Raw genomic sequence first — 25,149 nt, 5'->3', positions numbered from 1 at the left:
ATAAAACTGAACAAAACGTCCTAACCGTAGATTAGATGTAAGGTCAAACTATCGGCTGGGTAGGTGACATTTTATGACTTGAATAACTGCAGCTTTTACCTTTTGATAATTGTGACCATTTAAATTGGTATTTCTATTCAAATGTGGTGAACCTGGCAGCCTTTGTCTATACTTAATACTTACTGTTATAGGCTGCCATTTAAAATCTGTTGGGACTACTTAACTTATAATGGCTACTAAATGCTGTCCCCAGTATTCATAAAGAAAGCCAAACTTCTCTAACTCCAGCAGGGCCGTGCAATTTAACACAATTAAATCATAGTTAATGTTCTCACAACTGAAGTCAGAAGGTAAAGGCTGCTTTTATTTAGATAATAGAATGTCGAAAATACTGTCTTTTTGTAGAAAAATCTTGCACCTGTAGTTTAAACCTCTATGAACAGGTTCTGATCTGCTTCTGGAGTTGTTTACAGTGTGCACTCTGAACAGAATCTTGCTTTTAGAACAGACTTGTATAGACATCTTATGGTTTTGTCTGCTACATAGTTAAAATCTGTGACACTTATGGATCATTAGCTTATATTTTGAACTTTGTAAATCGCAATATTTATCTAAAACAACTTTGTCAGAAACATCATCACAACAAAGTGGTCTCTTTATAGTAGGTCTTTAGACATGTTGCCCAATCTCTATTAGTTTTGGGTTTTTTCACAATTTGAGCAGTCCTTTTGCCCAATGCATGCACAAAAGTAAACTTTACATGAGAAATGGCATTTACAAAGTGAAATAATGCCCCAAATCTGTGAAACCCACGCTCGTCCTTGACACCGTGATGTGGTCCTGCTCCTCCCGATGGAAACTCAAACCTCTGCTATGTCCTTGAACTGAGTCTAGTCCTGGTTTGTCCGTCTGCTGCTGCTGTGAAGAGGGATTTCTGTCCGCTCTCAGACCAAACAACCTGTTTTTAGGCTTAAAGAGGCTGTATGTTGGTCATAGAATTACGTAAAATGTGTTTTGCCTTGTACAGATGTATTGTAAAAGCAGCTCTCAGTGTCAAAATGAGATTGTACTGTTTGTGTCTGATTTATCCTCTGAGAACCAGGAAGTAGGGCTAGTTGTTTTGTTTTTAACATTATCTAAACAGCAAAACATTAGTGTGGTTTTGAAAAGCGCTTATTATCTCAGGTCACACGGTACAATACAATGTAATGGACAATAGCCTTAGTTGTGTTTTTTTTTGGTTCTCATAACTCAAGATAACTTATTTTTACTAGTTTTCCTTACAGATAATCCTTACGGTTGGCTGCATTAGTGTTAACATACATCTAGGTTTTCGATTGGTTCACATTTTCATGATTGATCCAGTGTGGTGCATTACAGACTTCCCAGGCTGCGGAGCTGGAAGTGCACCACGTTGCTCTGAGCGATTCTTATTGAAAATCTTTAACTTGATATTGGAAAGGGAATAGAGTTAAGTCTGACAAACAAAGTAGACGTGAGCCGAGCAGAACACGTCTCCTCCTCCTCTCACTATTGTTACAGGCATTTGCAATGGTATTTTTAGTTTTATTAAATGTGTTATTGGACTTAAAGGCAGCCCTGTGTACCAACAAACATCGAGAATGCAGCAAGCAACGTGGGCTGTACTATATAGTGTATGTAAACTTTTGAGTTCAACTGTACATATATCGCAACAACACAAAGTTTTCCATTTGTTTTTTTGTTTTTAAAGTAAAATTGACAAAAAAAAAGGTTCCTTATTAAAGAAGGGGTATTATGCTAATATGTTTTTTTCAGTTTTCTATTGTGTTATTCTTCATCAAAAACATGCCTGAAGAGGTTTTAGATTTCATCCGTGTGTCTGAATATTTTAGTGATCTCCCTCTACTTGAACCCTCCTTACAAATAGCAGTAAGATTCTCTACAATGCTCTGTTAAGTTTTTATTTTGACAGTTTCAGTAGTAAATAAATGAAAGCATCTACATTCAGATTTTTTTTCATGTATTATGTGTAATATTGCAATTTTATTATCACACTACAAAACATAAACATAGTAATATGCGTGTTTTTCTCACAACGTCTTAACAGCCCATAATGACCTACAGTGAGGCAAATAAGTATACAACTACTAACATGGCCAAGACCAAAGAACTGTCAAAATGCACAAGAGACAAAACTCTAGACCTCCACAAGGCCGGAAAGGGCTACAGGGCAATTGCCAAGCAGCTTGGTGAAAAAAGATCCACTGTTGGAGCAATTATTTGAAAAGAAGAAGCTAAACATGACTGTCAATCTCCCTCGGACTGGGGCTGCATGCAAGATCTCACCTCATGGGATCTCAATGATCCTAAGAAAGGTGAGGAATCAACCCAGAACTACACAGGAGAAGCTGGTCAATGACCTGAAAAGAGCCGTTTCCAAGGTTAATGTGAGTAATACACTAAGACGTCATGGTTTAACATCATGCATGGCACGGAAGGTTCCCTACTTAAACCAGCACATGTCCAGGCCTGGTGAAAAACTACAGGAAACGTTTCACGTCTGTAATTGCAAACAAAGGCTATTATACCAAATATTAACATTGGTTTTCTCAGGTGCTTAAATACTTATTTGCAGCAGTAATATACAAATACATTATTTTTTAAAATCATACAATGTGATGGGGTATGGGAAAGGGGTATGGAATTTTAAAGCACAGTGGAGCACTTCCTGTATTACCCATGATATCACAATGTGGAACAGGGTGTTTTGTTTTTTTTTTGTTTTTTTTTAGAGAACTCAGTCTAAATATGCAGTTTTCTGTGTTAAACTTGTGTAAATGAAACAAAACACAACTCCAGGTCTGTTTGTGATGAAGAAACGGCAGAACAACAGAGATCAGAAAATAGCCGTAATGGTAATATAGGCCCTTTAACATTTGACATGGTGACATTCCTACATTTTACCTATCAGCTTTTAAAATGGCTCCTCTCACTTCTTTCTTCACCTTTCCTCATTCTGTAAGGTCCTCTCTGCAGACTCTAAACTCAAAATAACATGTAAAAACAGCACTAGTGTCAGCGTGTTTGTATCTTGTCGTTTTGCGTCTACGCAGAGTACAGCAGAGGTGACACGATACTGCAGTAGAATCCTCTCCCTCTGCAGTAAACGCTGTGTACAGTTTTGATCTAAGTATCTATGTGTCTGCTCTGTCTCTTTCAGATCGGGACTGGGTTCAAAGATGAAGACCTGGAGCAGCACTACAAGTTTCTGAAGGTAAAGTGTCTCAGAGTCGACTCGTGTGAAGGTTTAAACTGTTTTAAACCCCATCTAAGGCGTGCGTTAGTTTGTGCCGCCGGTTTATACTGAGACTATGGTGGCACATACTTATTTGAATCATTTTAGGAAATACAAATTCTGGGGTATAAATGTTACTTATTGCCTCTACTGACCAAAAAGCACTGATTACAGATTCAATATAGTTACGTCTATGTTTATGGCAACACAAGCATGAAGCATCTTTTATATTACCAGTTTTTGTTCAGCTTGTTTTTAGACTATATGGGCCACCGTAGTCTCCTCCATTAATATCAAACACAGGCATTTTCCCAGTGCTGTCAGTGAGGTAACACTGTCCCTCTTCACTCATGCATTTTAAACCAGTTCCAAACAAGTCACAAACATTATTTTTGACATTTGTATTTAATAGTAGCAATAATGCCTTATAGTCGTACTGCTCGACAAGCCTCTCCAAAAGTCCAGACTTGTGGCGGTGACATATTACTGCAGCTATAGATGCCCTGGGGCAGACTGACAGAAGCGAAGTTGCCATCGGCCCGTCTAACCACCACCAATCACTCACTCAAATGCCCAAGGATACAACTAAAATATGCATGTGCACTAAGCTATTGAACCGGCCTTTGTGCTCTAACTACTTGTCCAAAAAATGTGAAATTAGTGTAGATAAATATCAATTAAAATGTGAACTGTTGTATTTAGGTGTTGGACTAAACCATAGTTCATATATATCACGGCTTTAAAGGCCCTGTACCAGATTTTTGAGCAAAATGTGTCTTTCCCCATTATTGTATAAGCAGCAAAGGTCAAAATAAGTCTGCTATGTGCTGTCTGCATCTCATCAGAAAAGAAAAACTCTCCACTCTGGTCTCTGAAGGTTGCGAAAAGCTCTTATAAACTCATCGAGGTGAATCATTAGGATGCTCTGGATGCATAAGGCGAGTGAGGAATAACTTTGGAGCACTGTTTAAAATGATCTAGTTCTGTTTTTCACGTTTTTAAGACAGCGCCTTTAATTTGTAGTGTTTTATTTTCAGTAAATCTCCACAAATTATAGCATAAATAAATCACAAGAGAAAGTGTTTTTTGCGTGTGTGTGTTTAATTATCAATGGGTGTTTTTATTTTCATCGTCATATATATATATTTTTTCTCCATAATATGTAATTTAAAAGTCTGAATTGTAACTCCACATTCACCCTTTTCTGTATATATCAAACGCATTCTAATTTCCAAAATAAATGGTCTCATTTTTGCCGCTGAATAGAGCCCCAGTCTGCGTCTCACAGGGCCATTTCCACTTTCACAATCATCCATCTTTCATTTAATTCTCGTTTTCATTTCGTTTTGTTTGACATAAATGAAATATCCAACTTTGAAATGAGACAGCCACCTCCCAAATGTGCCCTGGCAATTTTAAATACCGCCATTACTTTGAACATGCAGCCTCCTGGGTTTTTCCACAATTTGTCCTTATCAGAAATAACTAAAAAAAAAAAAAAAACAGCTAGTGTTCCTGTAGCATTCCAGAGTCTGTAATCAACATAGCCTTAAATAATCCCTCAACAAGTCAAATAAATTGGCCCTTCTGAACATATATTGGCTGTTTTTAAGTCTAGGAAATGCAAAGCTACTTGTGTTTCGTATCTTAACAATGTGCATTTGGAATAACTGTGTAGGTGGCGTGTGCACCGTTGGGGGATAATGAATAGCTTTTTCAATTTACTTTTGAAGAGGTCTGTTCCGACGCCATGAAGCATTTGAACAAATTGACAACCCGCTCTGAAAATGATCGCAACCGAGCGAGGGTCTTTTTTCAGTTTGAGGTTTGATTGACAGGAGGAGGCGGGTATTTGGTATAATTAACAATGTTTTTTAGCATTTTGTTGTTGCGGCGTTTTGGGACTTGTTTGTGATGTGAAATAGATTTGGTTTGGAGGAGTCGACAGGAGATACATAAAAGCTATTTTGAAGAGATTTGAAAATGCCAGTACTCAAAATCGGAGATGCGTCAATTAAATTATTATTATTATGATTATGTCTGCACAATGCTACGTACATTATAATTGAAGATTTCAGAACATTTTATAAAACAATATAAAACAGATTGGTTTTGTCGTAGAGCTCTAGTTTGTTTTGCTCTTCTGGTGTTGACTTGATTCTGAGTCCCAATGTGAGTGTGTTTACAGTACATTTATACAAAATCTGACAGAAAAGGTAGTAAAGTAACCTAGTAACCATTGCAGTTTTAATACATGAAATGAATACAGTGGTCCCTGGTTTATCGTGGGGGTTACGTTCAATTTCAATTCATTTATTTTTGTAACGCCCAAAATCACAACAACAGTTGTCTCGAAGGGCGTTCATGTTTTGGTTGATGGGGGAAACCGGAGTACCCGGAGGAAACCCATCCAGACACGGGGAGAAACATGAAAAACTCCACACAGAAAGGCCTGGTGACCCGGGGATCGAACCAACCTTCTTGCTGTGAGACATGAGTGATGGCACTCAGTCACCGTGCCGCCAAGACACAAAAAACAAAACAACAGGAAGAATCAGACACAACAGGAAAAATCAGACACAACAGGAAAAATCAGACACAACAGGAAAAATCAGACACAACAGGAAAAATCAGACACAACAGGAAAAATCAGACACAACAGGAAAAATCAGACACAACAGGAAAATCAGACAACATAAGAAATCGGCCAGGCGAGGGGGAGGAAGACCAGACGAGGAGGAGGAGAGCCGGGCGAGGAGGAGGAGAGCCAGGCAAGGAGGAGGTCCAACTGTCATCGGGGCATCTGAAAGAGATACACTCCACAGGGGGAGTGGGACAGGGGACAACATGTGAATAGCATTGCTGATGAGAAAATAGGGCAAAGTAGAGGATAGTGCTCAGGTTGCCATACTTCCCCCAGCTAGTTACTCCTACTGCAGCTTATCTTATCCCGGGTTTTAATAACCCTAACTCCCTCACTAAGTAACCTGGTCATACGCTATACCGAAGAGGAAGGTTTTAAGCCTGGTCTTAAATACAGAGACTGTGGGGGCCTGTTTAACATCAGCAGGGAGTTGATTCCATAGCACAGGAGCTTGGTAACTGAATGCTCTCCCTCCCACTGTACTTTTGGACACTCTAGGAACCACTAATAGTCCTGCATTCTGAGAGCGAAGTGCTCTGTTTGGCTGGTATGGGACAATAGCATCTTGCAGATAGGATGGGGCCATACCGTTTAGGGCTTTGTTCTAAAAATAACCCGCAATAGGCAGAATCTGCGAAGAATCAGCTTTATTTTTTACAGTTATTCTATATGTTTTGCAGCTGTAAAACCCCTCACCACACACTTTATACAATTTTTTCAGACAGACATTTACATTTTCTCACATTTCTCTCTTATTTAATTCATTAATAGTGACTCTTGTGTATTTCACAGTTCCTCTGACCATTTATGTAAAATTATTTAAACATTTATATAAATTTGTCTGAACACATTCTGTACTGTACAGGAGACACGGCATGGAGGAGACTGGTGGACAATGGTCTACAGTCCCTCAGGCAATCAGGAAGCAGAACAAAACTAAAAAAATATCATGCAAAATTGCGCAAAAAAATGTGCAAAACCGCGAAAGGTGAACCACGATATAATGAGGGACCACTGTATTTGTCAAAACATACATGTAAAATCAAAAAAGCAGACGGCTAAAGAAAATCAAAGTTTACTTAAAGGCCCTGTTCTGTCTGCTTAGCATGCTAGTTGTTGTTAGCTTTACCCTCACAGCAAGCTCTGCTCTGGCCTTGTTGTGAAAAGTGCTTATAAACTCATCATGGTGAATAATCAGGATGTTTAGATTGCATAAGTTCAGTGATGAATAACTTTGGACCACTGTAAACTGTTTTTCATGTTTTTAAGATGGTCAAAATCAGGTACAGCTTCTTTAATGAAATTTTATGCAGCATTAACGAGTCTCCTCTGACGATGTTTTCTCCTCATTTGTGAAGTGAAATCATCCACCCACAACTAGACCTGTCACGATAATCACTGTATCGACTTATTGTTCAGTACATGTTAGGTGGAACAATAGTTTCTGAGGGTCAGTATTTTATGGGGGTCCTTTTTCTTTGCAATAATGGAGAACATTTAGTTATTTTTCTGTTCTGTTTCTGATATTTGAGCTGTATAAGTTTGAATAAATAACTAATTATAGATACAAACTTTCTACTAAGAGTTTCATTCTGCTATTTATTTATTGTAGCTCGTGTTTTTAGCCTTAGGTACGTTTAATTCTACTTAAGTGTTTTTGTGTCGGTGGCATAAAATATTTCCAGTATTACTGTTAATCGTCTATATTTACTTCAGCAATATATTGTACTTGCCTACCCACAACTCCACGTCCACTGCGCAAACCTGAGGTATATCAAGTATATCGTAGTTTGGTACTTTCTGTTGTGTCCTCAGGCAACGCACTAAATCTATTTTCCCAGCGTCTGCCGTTACAGCTGCGAATTAAGCGTTGATCAGGGTCACGCCGGCCGACCTCGACACTGATCTTACATTATTGCTGCTGTCCAATTTTCCAAACTTACAATTTCCTACTGTACGGGCCAAATTGGTTTTCCATTGTGAGCTGTGTACCTGTAGCGGCCTCCATCTTAGAGACCGCGGCGCTTTCTTTAAGTAGAAGGTTAAAAGTTTGGCGAGGAAGTGCTGTGGGCGGCAGAATCCGGGAGCTCTGATTGAGAGGCCGTAGTAATGTTTTGTTCACTGGACTAATAGAAAGTGTGTGCGGTGCTCTGTAATGAAGCGGCGTGAGCGTGATGGATGGGGAGTTAAAGCGAGCGAACAGGGCGGCCCAAATGCGAGAGAGAGAGAGGGGGGGTGGGGGTGGAGAGGAGGAGAGAGAGGAGGGAAAGTGGCAGAAGGGAGGGTGACGAGGAGTAGGAGAGCAGGAGAGAGAGGAGCATGGAGGAAAGTCGAGTAGCGGAGGAAGAAGAGGCTGGGGAAGAAGGAGAGACAGGAGTTGTAGAGCGGGAGGGGAGGAGGAATAGAAAGAAGACAAGGAAAGTGGAGGATGTGGAGCGTGGGAGGAGGAAGAGGAGAAAGTAGAAAGAAGATTCAGGAGAGAAAGAGGAGGAGGAAAGAGGGACAAACAGAAGGAAGAACAGGGGGTATAAGGAGGAGTTGAGAGAGGGGGTTGTGGAAAAAAGAGGAGGGAGGATAAATGGGAGGAGGAGAGGGGAGACAGGTAAAGGAAGGAGGTGGAGAAAGAAGACGAGGAGGGTAGAAGAGGAGGACAGAAAAACAAAAAGGAAAATTAGAGAAGGTAGAAAAGGAAAAAGAGGGAGGAGAGAAATGAGGAAAGGAGGGAGAAGAAGAGCAAAACTGTGAGGAGGAATAGACTAAGAGTGGATGGGGAGAAGGGATAGAGAAGATTTGGAGGCAGCGAAGACGAGGAAGAGGTGGGGGAGAAAAAGTAGGAGGTGGAGAGCGAGGGAGAAGAAAAGGAGGGAAGGAGAGGGGAGACAGCGGTAAAGGAAGAGCAGGAGGGGGAGGAGGGAGGAGGAGAGAAGAGGAGGGTAGAAAAGGAAGACAAGTGAGGAAGAGAGGAGGTCAAAGAGGAGGGTTAAGATGGGCGTAGAGAGGAGAGGAAGGGGCCCTTTTTCTCTTTCTAAGCACTAACACAAGTTTTTGCCCATTTCGTGAAGGAGCTGCCACATTAAGAGCTGTTCCAAATGGACGAGCAGTGAGTCACGGCCTGTCACCATAACACAATCTGAAGTGTTTACTGCTCAAGAAAATAGAGAGAATAAACGATAATATTGAGTGCTGTTATGCCTAAACAGTTCAATATGTACGAATGAACATGAGCTCCAATAAGGAAACACACCAGTTTACCCTGACAGAAAACTCTTAATGCCATTTACAATCGATTTTTGAACATTTCAGAAATACAATCCTTTTAAGAATCTTTTTTTCTGAATACCCCTATTTTTCAAGGTTAAAAACTTGCAAGATACATCTTTAATATAAGACCCTGTAGCATTTAAATCTGACCTATTCTGCTAAATCGACTTTTCGGCTTTTATCCGTGTGATAATAGTTTCTTTTGTTACCCTCTGAAGTTGTATTTAGAGTGATTCATATATGTTTGAGTAATCTTTATTTTCCTGTATTCAAGACATCGGATCTACCCCCGTCTTGGCCTCCACCTGGACACGCCCACAGTGACGTACACACTTTGTTCTGCAGTTTTATTTTCTGTATTGGTGATATGCACAGGATTCGACAGCGTCACGTAGCCATCTTGGCACAAATGAAGAAAAATCCACTGCTCGCTATGTGCAGCTGTCCATAGGAGGGGCGGACAGCTTGCAACGCTTTGGTATGACGTTTACGGCGACGTCAGCTTCCATTTGACAGCTCTGTTGTCTAACGTGGAAGTCAGTGGGCTTGTTAAGTCATTTTAGATGAATATTGCAAATTAAAATGTCCAAATTACCGTATAACAATGATATAGCAGACACGAGCACAATATGTCTTCTTTACGGCACATAAATACATCCATGAGCCAAGCAGGCGGCAGACCCTCCACCAGAAAAGTTACATAGTGCATCTTCAAGTAAAATTCTGTAATACTTCCAGCTCATTTAATACAATTTCTTTTTTGACTGCTATTCTGCTTTTGAGTGAAGATGTCCTCCATTTGGCCTTTAAAACCAACTGTTCTCCACATGGTACAAACTGCACTTTGAGCTCAGTGTCAGTGTTAGATTTGGCCCGGTTCACTCCCTGTGTTTTGTTTAATCTGGAGCAGAGACTGGGGCGACCATTACAGCGTTAGCGAATCACCTTTCATCACAACGTGTAGCTCGTGTGTTAGCCACGGGCGCTTTAGCATGATTTGACTTTGGGGTTCAGAGCTGTGGATCTCTGGGGAAGTGCCTACGAGACTGAAGCCAAGTCCGGACAGGCAGCAGTGGCATTAAGTCTCTGTCTACTTATACTAGAATATTCTGGTCCATCTGTAGAAAAATGTATATTACCGGAGCTTATTATTGTTTTTGGAGATGTACAAAATTAGTGTATTGTCTATAACCAAAGACCAAAATATCTGGTATAAGATCCAGTGTATAAAGTGGCATTTCTGCTTTTATGTGGATACTTGAACCTCAACCAAGACATTTACAAGCACAATGTTTCCCATATATTTCTGATGAGACTACAGGGGCACAGACGACCCTTTTTAGGTCCAAATAAAACATAAAATATGAATTATTTTTCATATGTGAATGGATCTAGCTTGAGATCTGCAGCTTCTGATGATAAAATGCATTCATTCAACAACATAAAACATTTACATTTTAGCAACACACAAGAAATGGGCAAGGTCATAGGTCATTTATCATTTACAACAAAATCAAGCTCACCTTAGAATAACGCATTAATTCTACAGAAGTCTGTGCTGTTCTTCAGTCCTGTTATTTCCCCGAGGTACGATGCTCAAGATGAAAGATTTCACATTGATTAGGGCCGTGCAATTTATCACATTTTAGTCAAGATTGAGGTTCGTTCATTCATGTCGAGGGGTCAGTGATCAGTTTGGGTCTTTTTAATGGGCAGTTTTACAGCCAATCCTCTGTAAAAGCATGTGGTTTGGAGCAGACAAACACTTTCTAAATTCTCATTCTAAATGTGACTTTTTTTTTCTTAAATGGCATGGTTTAAAGTCTATTTTTAGGCTGAAAAATAATAATGAAAGCTGTTTTTATTTGATTTTAATTAGACAAAATAAATTAAAAGCTGTGATTTTTGTTTTGTTTTGTTTTATATCATTTATTTATTTTTTTATGGTAAGAAAAAAATGTGTTAAATTTTTTGTTATATTTCCCAGTGTTCCATTAACCCTTTTATTTGCAATTTAGGGCTACAAGATCTATTGCAATCAAACTGAAATCTTTGTTTGAATGGTTGCAATTAGTAAATCACAGAGACTATCCATCCATCCATTTTCTTCCGCTTATCTGGGGCCGGGTTGCGGGGGGAGCAGTCTAAGCAGGAACTCCCAGACTTCCCTCTCCCCGGCCACGTCCTCCAGCTCCTCCGGTGGGACCCCAAGGCGTTCCCAGGCCAGCCGAGAGACATAGTCCCTCCAGCGTGTCCTGGGTCTTCCCCGGGGCCTCCTCCCGGTGGGACATGCCCAGAACACCTCCCAGGGGGCATCCTAAGCAGATGCCCGAGCCACCTCAACTGGTTCCTCTTGACGTGTAGGAGCAGCGGCTCTACTCCGAGCTCCTCCCGTGTGACCGAGCTCCTCACCCTATCCCTAAAGGTGCGCCCAGCCACCCTGTGGAGGAAACCCATTTCAGCCGCTTGTGTCCGCGACCTTGTCCTTTCGGTCATTACCCAGAGCTCATGACCATAGGTTAGGGTAGGAACGTAGATTAATCAGTAAATCGAGAGCTTTGCCTTTGGGCTCAGCTCCTTCTTTACCGCAACGGACCGATACCACGACCATATCACTGCAGACGCTGCACCGATCCGCCTGTCAATCTCACGCTCCATCCTTCCCTCACTCATGAACAAGACCCCGAGATACTTGAACTCCTCCACTTGAGGCAGAGACTCACCACCCACCCGGAGAGAGTAAACCACCTTTCCCGGTTGAGAACCATGGCCTCGGATTTGGAGGAGCTGATTCTCATCCCAGCCGCTTCACACTCGCCTGCAAACCGCCCCAATGCCTGCTGCAGGTCCTGGCTCGAAGAAGCCATCAGGACAACATCATCCGCAAACAGCAGAGATGAAATCCTGTGGTTCCCAAACCAGACCCCCTCCGGCCCCTGGCTGCCCCTAGAAATTCTGTCCATAAATATAATGACCAGAATCGGTGATAAAGGGCAGCCCTGGCAGAGTCCAACATGCACCGGGAACAGGTCTGACTTACTGCCGGCAATGCGAACACAGCTCCTGCTCCGGTCATACAGGGACCGGACAGCCCTTAGCAAAGATCCCCGGACCCCATACTCCCAGAGCACCCCCCAAAGGACACCACGAGGGACACTGTCGAATGGCTTCTCCAGATCCACAAAACACATGTGGACTGGTTGGGCAAACTCCCATGAACCCTCAAGGACCCGATGGAGAGTATAGAGCTGGTCCAGTGTTCCACGACCAGGACGAAAACCGCACTGCTCCTCCTGAATCCAAGGTTTGACTATCGGTCGGATTCTCCTCTCCAGTACCCTGGAGTAGACCTTACCGGGAAGGCTGAGGAGTGTGATTCCCCTGTAATTGGAACACACCCTCCGGTCCCCCTTCTTATACAGAGGGACCACCACCCCGGTCTGCCATTCCACAACATCCTGAGACTTGAGGTACTCAGGATGGATCTCGTCCACCCCCGGAGCCTTGCCACCGAGGAGCTTGCCAACCACCTCAGTGACTTCAGCCAGGGTGATGGACGAGTCCGCCTCCGGGTCCCCAGTCTCTGCTTCCTCCTCGGAAGACGTGACAGTGGGATTGAGGAGATCCTCAAAGTATTCCTTCCACCGCCCGACAACATCCCCAGTCGAGGTCAGCAGCTCTCCACCCGCACTGCAAACAGTGTTGGTAAAGCACTGCTTCCCCCTCCTGAGGCGTTGGACGGTTTGCCAGAATCTCTTTGAGGCCGTCCGATAGTCCTCCTCCATGGCCTCCCCGAACTCCTCCCAACCCCGAGTTTTTGCCTCTGTGACTGCCCGAGCCACAGCACGCTTGGCCCGCCGGTACTCATCAGCTGCCTCAGGAGTCCCATGAGCCAACAAGGCTCGATAGGACTCCTTCTTCAGCTTGATGGCATCCCTTACTTCCAGTGTCCACCACTGGGTTCGGGGATTGCCGCCGCGATAAGCACCGCAGACCTTACGACCACAACTACAAGCAGCCGCATTGACAATAGAGGTGGAAAACATGGCCCACTCAGAGTCCATGTCCCCAGCCTCCCCCCGGGATCAGGGAGAAGCTCTCCCGGAGGTGGGAGTTGAAGACCCCTCTAACAGATGGCTCCGCCAGTCGTTCCCAGCAGACCCTCATGATGCACTTGGGCCTGCCAGGTCTGTCCAGCTTTCTCCTCCGCCAGCGGATCCAACTCACCACCAGGTGGTGATCAGTTGACAGCTCAGCCCCTCTCTTCACCCGAGTGTCCAAGACACGCGGTCGGAGGTCAGATGACACGACAACAAAGTCGATCATCGACCTCTGACCTAAAGTGTCCTGGTGCCACGTGCACCGATGGACACCCTTGTGCTCGAACATGGTGTTTGTTATGGACAAACTGTGGCTAGGGCTCAGATCGGGGAGGCCATTCCTCCCAATCACGCCCCTCCAAGTGTCACTGTCATTACCCACATGGGCGTTGAAGTCCCCCAGGAGAACAACGGAGTCCCCGGTTGGTGCACTGTCTAGTACCCCTCCCAGGGACCGGGTACTCCGCACTGCTGTTTGGCCCGTAGGCCGACACAACAGTGAGAGACCTGTCCCCGACCCGAAGGCGCAGGGACGCGACCCTCTCCTTCACCGGAGTGAACCTCAACACGAAGCGGCTGAGCATTGGGGCAATAAACAAGCCCACACCAGCTCGTCGCCTCTCCCCGCGGGCAACACCAGAGAAATGGAGTTCCAGAGCCCAAGCTGTACGTGGAGGTGAGGCCGACTATATCTAGCGGGTAACGCTCAACCTCCCGCACGAGCTCAGGCTCCTTCTTCCCCAGCGAGGTGACATTCCATGTCCCCAGAGCTAGTCTCCATGTCCGGAGATCCGGTCGTCGAGGTCCCCGCCTTCGACTGCAGCCCAGATCTCTCTGCACCCGCCCCAGGCCACCAGGCACTCGCTGCCGAGCACCCCCTCCAGGGCTGGCTCCAGGGTGGGGCCCCGGTAACGCCAGTCCAGGCAACGTAGCTGGCCTTGTTCTTTCTGTCTTCATGATGGGCTTCTGAACCGCTCTTAGTCAGACCCGTCTCCCAGGACCTGTTTGCCATGGATGACCCTACCAGGGGAATGATGCCCCCGACAACATAGCTCCCAGGATCATTCGGGTGCTCAAACCCCTCCACCACGTTAAGGTGGCGGTTCGGGGAGGAGCAAAAGACTACACTTAGACTAAAAGCTGCTAACCCTGTAGTTTAAACTTCTACAAAGCTGTTCTGAAATGCAGCTGACTCTTGGACAGTTTAAAGTCCATATTATTGTCTCACAAATATGAAAAACAAAAGTAGTTCATAAGAGCTTTTCACAAATCAACCAGAGCTGAGGTTTGCTATCACAGTAAAGATAACAACTAGCATTCTAACAAGGACCTTCTGATGCTCAGTTAATAAAACGCTTTAAAATCGGATGCAGACTGAACACAACAGACCTATTTAGACCTCAAGAGCTGTTTATACAATATATCTGTGCTGGGGCCTTTGAACAGAATCCTCTTGAAACATAAATGGCAAATCTAATCGCAATTTCTGTGCTTGTCAGAAAACATGCAGTTAGTTATATTTCCAAAATAGTCTAGCTCTGATGCGCTGGTTCTGTAGTTTGATTCTCTGGTTGTGTTTTTGCAGGAGCACATTTTGCTTAAGCCCAGAGCGTACTTCCGGTTCGACACCTCCGCTGAGCCCGATGTGTGGCTGGACGCTGTGCAGGTTTGGGAGGTCAAGTGCGCCGACCTCTCCCTGTCTCCAGTCTACAAGGCCGGACTGGGACTGGTGAGCTCATCCTGAATCAGATGCCCTCCCATCCTCTTGTATCCCAGTGTGTCAGATGCTCTTTCATTTTCTTATATCCTTGTGTGTCTGCTGTCCTTCTGTTCTCCTGTATCTTTGTGTCAAATGCCCTCCCATATCGCTGCGTGTAAGATGCCCTCTCATCCTCCTGTGTTCACGCGTGTCAGATGCCCTCCCGTGTTCCTATATCCCTGTGTGCCAGATGGCCCTCCCCTGCTCATATCCATGGGTTTCAGAAATTAGGAACGCTGCCATATCAATTGACATTTTAAACTAAATATTATATCTTTTGAATTGTAAAACGTTTTCAAACAGAAAGCTTAAACCTGTGAATATCCCTGTGTGCCAAATGCTCTTTCATACTTCAGTGTCCCTGTGTGTCAGATGCCCTCCCATCCCCTTATATCCTTGCCTGTAAACTGCCCTTCCATCCTCCTTTATCCCTGTGTGTAATTTATCAATCTTGTATCTATTATGGGTGTTTATATTTCTAAGAAAACCTTTAAAATGACGCGTTCTTATGGTGAGCATAACATTGCCATAGAAACAAACAGGTGGCACGGCCTTTACAAGAAAAGTTACATTGGGCACCTTAAATTGATTGGCACTAACAAGAGACCAATCACAGCTGTCTGTAGGTGATTAAACCCGCCCTTTCAGTTTCATCAGCCAATCACAGCTGATCCATTTAATCCCTATGTTTTCCTCTGATGGCTCCCTCCATGTTCCACTCCACTGGCAGCCCTGAAAAGTCACAATTATCTGGTCTTAATTGAGTTATTAAAAATGCTGTAAAAGGCGGCGGCTTTAATGGAGGGATCGTGGTTAATTTGCTGTAGCGATTTGGAGTTTGTCCCAGTGCAAACATAAAGCGTCTGTTGTTAAAGGAGAGGTAAGCTAGTTAAATCACTACTGCTGTCCCAGTGGAGCCGGAAAATGGGACTAAAATTAAAGGAGGAGGTGTAGAGGCCTATAATAAGGAAATGTGCTTAGTGAATACAGATTTTAATGGAGCTGTAAGGGAGTGGTTAACAATATTGGTCATTAGAAAAAGGCTTACATTGGCGTGGAATCGGAGATGTACAGTATTTGTTATTATATAGTTGGGACTAGGGCCGAAATGGATTAATCGCAAGTAAAGTTTGTTGAAGTATTTAACTAATCGAATGAGGCAAAACGTTTACATTTTGTTTTTAATTTTGTCTGCAAATGCTTATCAATCCATAAAGCTTCATCCCATTCAATTTAGTAAAAATCTAAACACTTTTGTGTTCTTGAAAATCATGAACAACTCTAAAAATACAAAGTGATTAAAGGTGCATTATGTAACTTTTTCATGGAGGATCCGGCACCTGCTTGTCTCCATGGAGATGTTACTGCATTGCCTGGAATGTTTCCCTATGGCATTACATTATGGTTGTACATCTTGCATTTATTCAATTACAGCTGTTTTAATTGCCCCCCCCCCCCCCCCCCCAAATAAAGAAAACGACACATTTTTCTTTCCGTGAGTGGGCTCGCCTCTCCACAGATCTGATCCTGCCTTCATGAAAGTAGATGCTGTTTAATTTCTGTTCAGTGGAAGATTTCAGTTATCTCCATTGAGACAAGCAGGTGGTGCACGCTCATCAGAAAAGTTACCCCATGCACCTCTAATTCATACTCAAAGTAATATTTAGTTGCTTCTATATTACAAAAATGTGCACATTAACTTTATTCCTCCCTGTCCCTCATCTCCATTAAAATTAATTGTGACATTGTCTAGACTCGCGGTGTTGTGGAAATGCCAATATTTCTCTAAAAATACCAGGCGCCTTTATCACTGTCATATAAAATCGTGTTAATAACAGTAGCTTTGTTCTTCAGGTGGATCCAGAAAAGGGAATTTCTTTAAGATTCCCTCGTTTCCTCCGAATCCGAGACGACAAGAAGCCTGAGGACGCCACCACTGGATCACAGGTAACCATGGAGACGCACCAAAATATTTTCTTAACGTTCCCAGGGCATCGGCGGATAAGGTGGTGAAATGTTCGTTTGGGCTGCTATCTCTGTAGTTTAGATCTGTACAAACATGTTCTGAAATGTGATTCTCGTGTTTATCTCTTCAGATTTCAGTCTTTTTGTTAATTCTTCTGGACGTGTTTGAAATATGAACTTTGAGGAAAATCGCAAATCTAATAGTTGTCATAATGCTTGTTGGAAAATCGCAGTTAGATATTTTTTCCAAATCGTTCAGTCTCAATGGTCACAGAAGGTTGGCTGTTCAGTCCCAACTCTGACTATTTACAGCGCTCTTGAACAAGACACTTCACCTCTGTTGCCTTAGTTTGAATCTGTTATCAGTTATTGATTAAAGGGTCTTTTGGTGCAGACTGGTCACGTCCCTCTCTCCTAAATAAATGATATAAAATGGAGTACCTCTGATACCTGTACTTTATTATTCTGGTCTTTCGTTTAGAGGTCAGCTGAACAGCCTTGTGTAAAATCCATGTAAAAGTTTAATTACAGTGCTGTTCATGGTCAGAGCTGCACCGTAAAACTTAAATAAGAACAAAGCAAGGGCGCACTGTGTTTTCAGTGGGAACACTTCAGGAAACGTCCTTCACTCAACAAAACACAAGTGTGGAATTATGAAAGCAGAAACCGAGGAGGAGGAGGAGGAGGAGGAGGAAGAGGGGGGACCGTGGGAAATACAAAAATGTCTTCAATCAACATCTGAAATGTTAAAGGAACTGTATGTAGCCAGCGCTTTGGCTGGATTAAAACAGTCCAGTTCTTTATACAGTCTGTGGGATATGTAGAGCGGGTTAATATGAACATTTTAAAACCAAAATGACGAGTCTGACAGCAGTACTTACAGAGAGAGAGGCTACAGTTTTCCAATGTAAAGTGAATTGGAGCCAGAAGCGTGCCCTTGCTCACTTCTATTTGGAAGCTTTAGCTATGTCGATTTATATGTGCAGCGTACGGATGAGGCTGAAGCCATGAATTCACTCACTGAGCTGCAGAGGTTTCGGTTAAAGTGTCTCTGGGTTAAACCTGTCAGGAGCAGTGGGACCCATCTCCAGATCTCGAGCTTGTCTTGGTCAAGACAACCTCAGCTGGAGGATTTGACGTATTGTACATGGTTTGGGTTGATGGGACATGGGCAGAACATGCAAAGTCCACACAGACACGTTGAGAACAAGCAAACTGTGAGGTGAGAGGGATTGTGGTGATTGGCTGCAGGTGCTGGGGTTTAGGTTGTGAGGATTCAGATCAAAGAGGGGTTTTTTTAGGTTTAAACCAGCCATCGTCGTGTTTAGACCCAAAACACCAGATGAAAACTTGGCTATCATGTTATAAATCAGCATTACAGCTGTTGGTAAGAGCTGTATTTCCTTTTGAATATTGCTACCTTGTATTTACTTGTTGTAATTTTGAACAAGCGGTGTAACCCTGGTTTGTGGTTCTACTCCCGTTGTCCCTGGCTGGCTAAGGACAAGCGTTGAAATTGAAATTAGATGTTCATCAAGGTTACAACATTAAGCACGCGCAGGAATATCAGATTTATCCTTTTTTTTTTTTTTTAGGTTAGAGTCAGTTTATTTATTTTTGTCTCTCGTCTCATGTCCGCGGTCTCATCTCAGGTCTTTGGTGTTGTCAGGCCCTCCTCTCCACACTCAGATAAATGTAAACAGTATTTTTGTTGTATCAGAGCTGGAGGCTGTGTCTCCATTTCAGTCGAATCTACAAAACCACCACAACAGAGACACGAGCTCTTTTAATCCTCCCTGAACCTGAGGGATCCAGTGCTGAAGAACCACCAGTGCTTTTTTATCATGTTTCCTGATGCCACCAACAAGAGGTTTAAGCAGCAATAATTTAGAGCTGAGATAAGAACTGTTTCGTAATAATTACACCCTGAGGAGAGGAGTTTTATTCTGTTTTGGTCTCCTCTTCAAATGCTCTTACTCTACATACAAGTGGCAATTGTTTTTTATATTAAAGTCTCAGATTAAATGTCATTATTTGCTTAGGTCTGCAGCCAGTCCTCTACTGACAGTACAATCGTATGTGCAGCAAAGTTCAGACTTAGTAATACATATACATATTTATATTTGTGTGTGAAAAGTTTAAAATATTTATTTTTTTTCATGAATCTCATTGTCAAGTTATATATATTTTTATTTTATTTTTTATTTTTTTGCCTTATTGCCCAGCCCTAATACAAGGACATTGACTTTTTATCAGTGTTTTTACTAACCACAAGTTCATAAATTCTTGAAGTTATAGTATGTACATTTCCTGGTAGAGGGGTCCAGCTCACCTGTTTTAAGTTGTTTTCTCTAGAATGTTCTGCTTTAGGAAATTAAACTCATCTGTCTCCATGGTGACAAGCAGATTACTCCACCACAAAAGCTACAGGTCCGTTCTGTGGAGATGCTCCTGCTCACATTAAGAATACATGTTTTTCAATGTATTTCAGCACAATAAAAACTCCTGTTATTTAATGAATACAAGGTAAATGCACTTTAATGCCATATGGTGGTACATTACAAGATGATTGGTCCTCCACCTGTCTTGCCTCCATGGAGATGTTATAACTTAGCCTGGAATGTACCACAGTATGACATTAACTTATCCATCTTCCATGTACAGTATTCACTTTGTTTATTTGTAGCAACATAATATACATTAATAAACACAATACTGGAAGTGGGCTCACATCTCCACAGAGTTGACCTGTAACTTGGCTTGGTGATGTCATCTGCTTGTCTCCATGGAGATAGCCTGGATTATTCTGCAGAAATTGAATTTATCTAAGTAAAAATAGAAGTTACATAGTTCTCCTTTAAGTTCTCTGTATGTTGAGTGTAAGATAATGTTAGTTTAGTCCAGTGCTTCTCAATTATTTTCTATCATGCCCCCCCTATGAAGAAGAACCCCCCCCCCCCCCCATGAACCATTTGATACTGAAAAAATAAAATATCATGAAATTTAATTAAATATACCAATTAAAAAAAATACAATTAAGTAAACATCAAATGAATAAATTTAAATTAAATAAATATCAAATTAAAACAAGCAATTTAGCAATTTGGTATGCCACCTTATGATGCTAACAGTGCTTGTTGGTTTAAGTGACATTCACAAAGCGGGATGACTGTTGGCAATATTTGGCACGTTTACGCTGAAAAACTCTAGCGTCTTATCAGTGTGACTGAGGTGTAATGAGGTAGCGCCTTAACTTATTTGGTTTCATACTGTCCGCTGCCACAGCAGACACCGGTCTGTCCTCATGTCCTACCAGAGTCACGGTGAAGCCAAGTGCTAAATACTCTTCATCAGACTTCCTTGTCTTACTTTTCGGGGACTTTTGCGCATCTCATTACCTCTGTCTATCTCCGCCTTTCTTTTCATCCCTGTTAAAATGTTTTCCATAGTGACTCTTTAGCAAAAATATCTCTCGTTCACTGTCCTGTGTCACGATCTGTTCGCTCTCTCCTGTTCTTTGCTCGCGCGCTGCGTATGCGCTGTCTACAGTATCTACAGTGTCATACGCGGAGTCATACGCACCCCCCACTATTTGAGATCCACTGGTTTAGTCCAATCAAAGAAATAATACACACTGATTATTACCGTATGTTCCGGAGTATAAGTCGCACCAGCTAAAACTACATAATAATGAAGAAAAAAACATATAAGTCGCACTGGACTATAAGTCACATTTTTTTGGGAAAGTGTATTTCACAAAATCCAAGACCAAGAACAGACATTTTATCTTTAAAGGAAAGTTATAATAATAATAAAATAGAGAACAACAGGTTGAATATCAGTACTAACATAACACATTTATATTTATTCAGCTACATGAAGCATAGACGGAACTGAACACGTGTCTGGTTTGTTAACGTAAGATATTAACAGTTAATCAGATAAATAAAGAATAAAAAACAAGAAACAAGTTTACTCTGGATCTCACTCCAAATCACTAAATCCACTGAATTCTTCATCCTCAGTGTCACTTCTGAACAACTCCACCTGCGCCAGGGATAGATGAAGCACCACTTCCTCTTCCCTATGTCTGTCACACTGGTACAAGTCTAGAGCGCCGCCTCCAGTTGTCTGTGTGACAATAACGAAGATGTGAAATTATATATTTTAATAATTTCACATATACGTCACATCTGAGTATAAGTCACACCCCCGGACACACTGTGGAAAAAGTGACATAGTTCAGAAAATACAGTACTCTCTCTTCCTAAGCCCTCCCTCCTTCTCTCTCCTCTCTCCTCCTCCCACTTCTCCCTCTGTCCTTTTTTCCTCTCACTCCTCCCTCTGACATTCTTTCTCTCTCTTCCTCACCCCTCCATCCTTCTCTCTCGCTCTCTGTCTTTCCATCTCTCTCACTTTCACCCCTCCATCCTTCTCTCTCGCTCTCTGTCTTTCTCTCTCTCACTTTCACCCCTCCATCCTTCTCTCCCTCACTTCTCCCTTACTCCCTTACTTCTCCCTTACTCCTTCTTCCTCCTCCCTCGCTCCTCTCTCAGGGTGTTATCCCTCCTCTCCTTTCTCCCTCTCTTTCTCTCTTCCTCTCCCTCACCCCTCCCTCCTCTCTGTGTTACTCCTTTTCTCCTTTCTCCCTCTCTCTTTCCCCCTCTCTGGTGCAGGCCCTTTAAAACATTTACATTTTCTGTTGTTTGTCCCTGAGAATATCTTTACGTTGTCTCTTTTTTTCCTTGGCTCTGTGGGGAATGCACCGCCTTCATAAATCCCACAAAAACATGTCTATATTTTGACACTGTTGGACCAAATTATAATTCTTTCTTATTTAAACCGAAACTTTACACGAGGAAGAAAAGCAGCGTAACACAATTAGCGAGTCGCCAAATATCTGAGACTTTAAATATTACCCTGAAGCGAGCACAAGGGATTTAAGGTAATCTTCTTGTTTAGTTCATTTTGATACTGCACAAGAGAGAATTACGTTAGTGGAATCTTTCCTGATTTAAAAACAAACTTGTAATTAGCCTAAGAATGGCGTAATGGAGTTAGCGCTTCTCAAAATGCACGCCTCTTTACAGGTTTTTTGCATAAACTCTTTTATGTTTTTTATATATATATATATATATATATATATATATATATATATATATATATATTCTTTAAACATTAAAGGCACTGTACCTGATTTTTACTGACTTAAAAACATAAAAAAAAAACAGCTAATTCATTTTAAACAGTTTGCAGCGTCCAAAGTTACTCCTCACTTTAAGCATTCTGAACACCCCGATTATTCACCATGATGAGTTTATAAGCACTTTTTCACAGCGTTAAGAGGTCAGAGCCAAGTTTTGCATTACCAACAGCTAGCATGCTAACACAGTGGACTTACTGTGATCTCAAGAGCTGTTTAGACTCATAATTTCTTGTCGAGATCTGCTTTACTCAATGTCCTAGTCCAGACCTGGTGTAGTACTTGTCGGGGCCTCTTTGCACTTTTGAATAAACATGAACAGAGTCATTAGTTGTGGTGTGCCCCATGTTAATGTGCCCCCTGCAGGTTAAACAGCAGCAGTATTGGCAGTAGCGGATCATTGAAATCCTGCTGAATTCTGGATCAATATTTCCCACTCGGACTTGGACTCGGAACTCAGAGTCGGACTCAGTGGGAGGAATCATGTGGACTTTAATGTGGCGCTCTGCTTAGGCCCCCTGCTGGACAGATATTCACTTTACTGCTACTGCTGCCAGTGAACACAAGTGGAGAGTGTTCAGACGTTTTAAACAAACACATTCAATATTCTGGACCTGGTATCGTCTTATATCCAGTCCAACTTTATTTGTATAGCACATTTTACAGCACTCCCCTCACAGCAAGAAAGACCCAGGTTCATTTCCTGGGTGTTTCTGTGTGGATGTTCTGCATGTTCTCCCTGTGTCTGGCTGGGTTTCCTCCAGGCGCTCCAGTTTCCTCCATCAATTCAAAACATGTACAATGGGTCAAATCCTCCAGCTAAGGCAGTCCTGACCAAGACTAGTTTGAGATCTGGAGATGGGTCCACTGCTCCTGACAGGTTTAACCCAGAGACACTGAGGGATGGGTCAAATGCAGTGGATGTCGCTATGGGGACAATAACGTGTATCTTATCTTAACCCGGTGTTTCCCAACCAGGCGTATGAGGAAAATATTTGAATGTAAATAGTCTTTGGTTTACATTTTACTTGTCTAGTTTCTGCAGGATCATGTTGGCATAAATTTGACTAAAACATTTATAAAAGTTATAATCGACAATGAACTAGTATATGAATTTATAATGACTAAATACCAATGCAAAGTCAACCAATAAATAAAATATTCAAATTGGCAATAGAAAAAAAACAAATCTATACAAAGATCACACTATTGTCATGGCAGGTTAAAATCACCTTACCCCTGGATAAACCTTAAAGCATGAATGAAGATTTGATTGAATAAGTGATTCACGCTTAATAACCACTTAATTAAAGCCCCAATAGGCAACATTTTAGCCAAACAAATAGGCTACAATGAAAATGTTTTGTTTATTTTCATTTCCACTGATTTAACAGCACTGAAAAACACATGTCGTTACTATGAGTGGGTTTGCATCTCCACAAACCTGACTCTTGTCCTGCAAAAGAGGCTCCCCCTGCTGGTTTCCACGGGTACAGTGTCATCCCAGCCCTCACAGCGCTCTACACTGACACACACTTGTTTAGCTGCGATCAGTTCGTTCATGGCTTTAGTTACAAATGTTCAGTTTCTGATCATGTCGGGTCTGGCCCAATCACAGCACCTGTTTTTATCGTTAGTCTGATTGTTACTCACCTGATCACTTCTCTCCACCCTCTTTCTGTCTCTCGCTCTCCCTCACTCCTTGTCTTTCTACATCCCTGTTCCTCTCATACCCTCTCCTTCCCTCTCACCCCTTATCCCTCCCTCTCTTTCTCTTCTCTTATTCTCCCTGCTTCTCTTATCTCTGTCCTCTTTTTCACACTTCCCTGTCTTTTCTCCCTCTCTCTCTCAACTTTTGTCTACTTTTCAATCATCTCGCTCTTCCCTCACCCTTCCCCGTCTCTCTCTACTCTTCTTTCCCTCCCTTTCACTCCTCCTTCCTTATCTCTCCTCTTTTTTTCATGCCCTTTCACACATACTAACCTATATTTTTCTCCTCTTTTCACTTTCTCCCCTCTCTCACTCTATCACATCCCTTATCTTCTCTCCTACAATCTCTCCTCCCTCCTCTCCCTCTGTCCTCTCCTTTCTCCCTCTGTCTTTCCTTCTCCTCCCTCTCTCATTCCACAGATTGCAGATTTGTACAGGAAGCAGCAGCAGATCCAGAATCAGGGAGAGAAGGCGGACCCAGAGGATTACTACTGATGCCCTCCCCGCCGCGCCCATAGTAATGACACCAATCAGTGTAATTGTAAATAGCTACAATGTGTTTGTAATGCTGATGAAAATAAAGAGCAGTTTTAAGATTTGGACTGGGCTCAGTACATGATTTCACCTTTGTGCAGTTGTGCTTTGAAGTAATGATGCATTTGAAGCACCTATGATGTAATATTGTCACTGTTTTTTTTATTTTTGAGAAGTATATGATTTTACTTACCTGGTTGGACATGGACAGCAGATCTGACACATATACAGTTGAACAAATAAAAATAAATGCCAACACCTTTATTTTGTTAAATTCATGTTTAAACTGTCAAAAAAAATGTGGTCCTTGTGCGTAGATTGTTACATAGAAGTATTAATGTGAACTCCAACGAACCAAGTCATGATTAGAAAAACATGAAAACACACTTTAAGGCTTTTTGTGCCTTATGAAGCTAATTAGGATGATTTAGTTTTTGATCCCAAATATATGTATTCGTGTGATAGTAAAAATTAAAGATATTTACCTTATATTTCTGTATGTAATCGTCATTGGCTAAGTGGGTTGACGGTGTGAAATGAGCTATATAAAGCAAAAAGTTCACTTATGAACTTAATGATGGCTTAAAAAGTAGTGAGCCTCATATCAGTCACATACCTCATGCTGCAGCAGTAAGACTTTTCAGATATTGGTATCGGCTCAAAAGTAAATCTGCATTGGACCATCTGTCAATTTGA

General features: G+C 42.2%; 1 protein-coding gene across 1 annotated transcript in view; it reads left to right on the top strand.

The window, feature by feature from the left end:
- lig1 (ligase I, DNA, ATP-dependent) overlaps positions 1 to 24,517 on the top strand; it is a 121,383-nt gene extending 96,866 nt beyond the window's left edge. The window contains exons 24-27 of the mRNA XM_055228472.1: positions 3,203 to 3,256; positions 14,868 to 15,011; positions 16,896 to 16,988; positions 24,340 to 24,517. Coding sequence (XP_055084447.1) covers positions 3,203 to 3,256; positions 14,868 to 15,011; positions 16,896 to 16,988; positions 24,340 to 24,414 — 366 coding nt within the window. The 3' untranslated portion in view covers positions 24,415 to 24,517. The remainder of the gene's footprint in view (positions 1 to 3,202; positions 3,257 to 14,867; positions 15,012 to 16,895; positions 16,989 to 24,339) is intronic.
- The last annotated feature ends 632 nt before the right edge of the window (positions 24,518 to 25,149 follow it).

The sequence above is a fragment of the Periophthalmus magnuspinnatus genome, chromosome 17 (genome assembly GCF_009829125.3).
Source record: "Periophthalmus magnuspinnatus isolate fPerMag1 chromosome 17, fPerMag1.2.pri, whole genome shotgun sequence".
Classification (NCBI taxonomy): domain Eukaryota; kingdom Metazoa; phylum Chordata; class Actinopteri; order Gobiiformes; family Gobiidae; genus Periophthalmus; species Periophthalmus magnuspinnatus.
The sequence above is the reverse complement of the archived record's forward strand: the minus strand, read 5'-3'. Positions and strand labels throughout refer to the sequence as shown.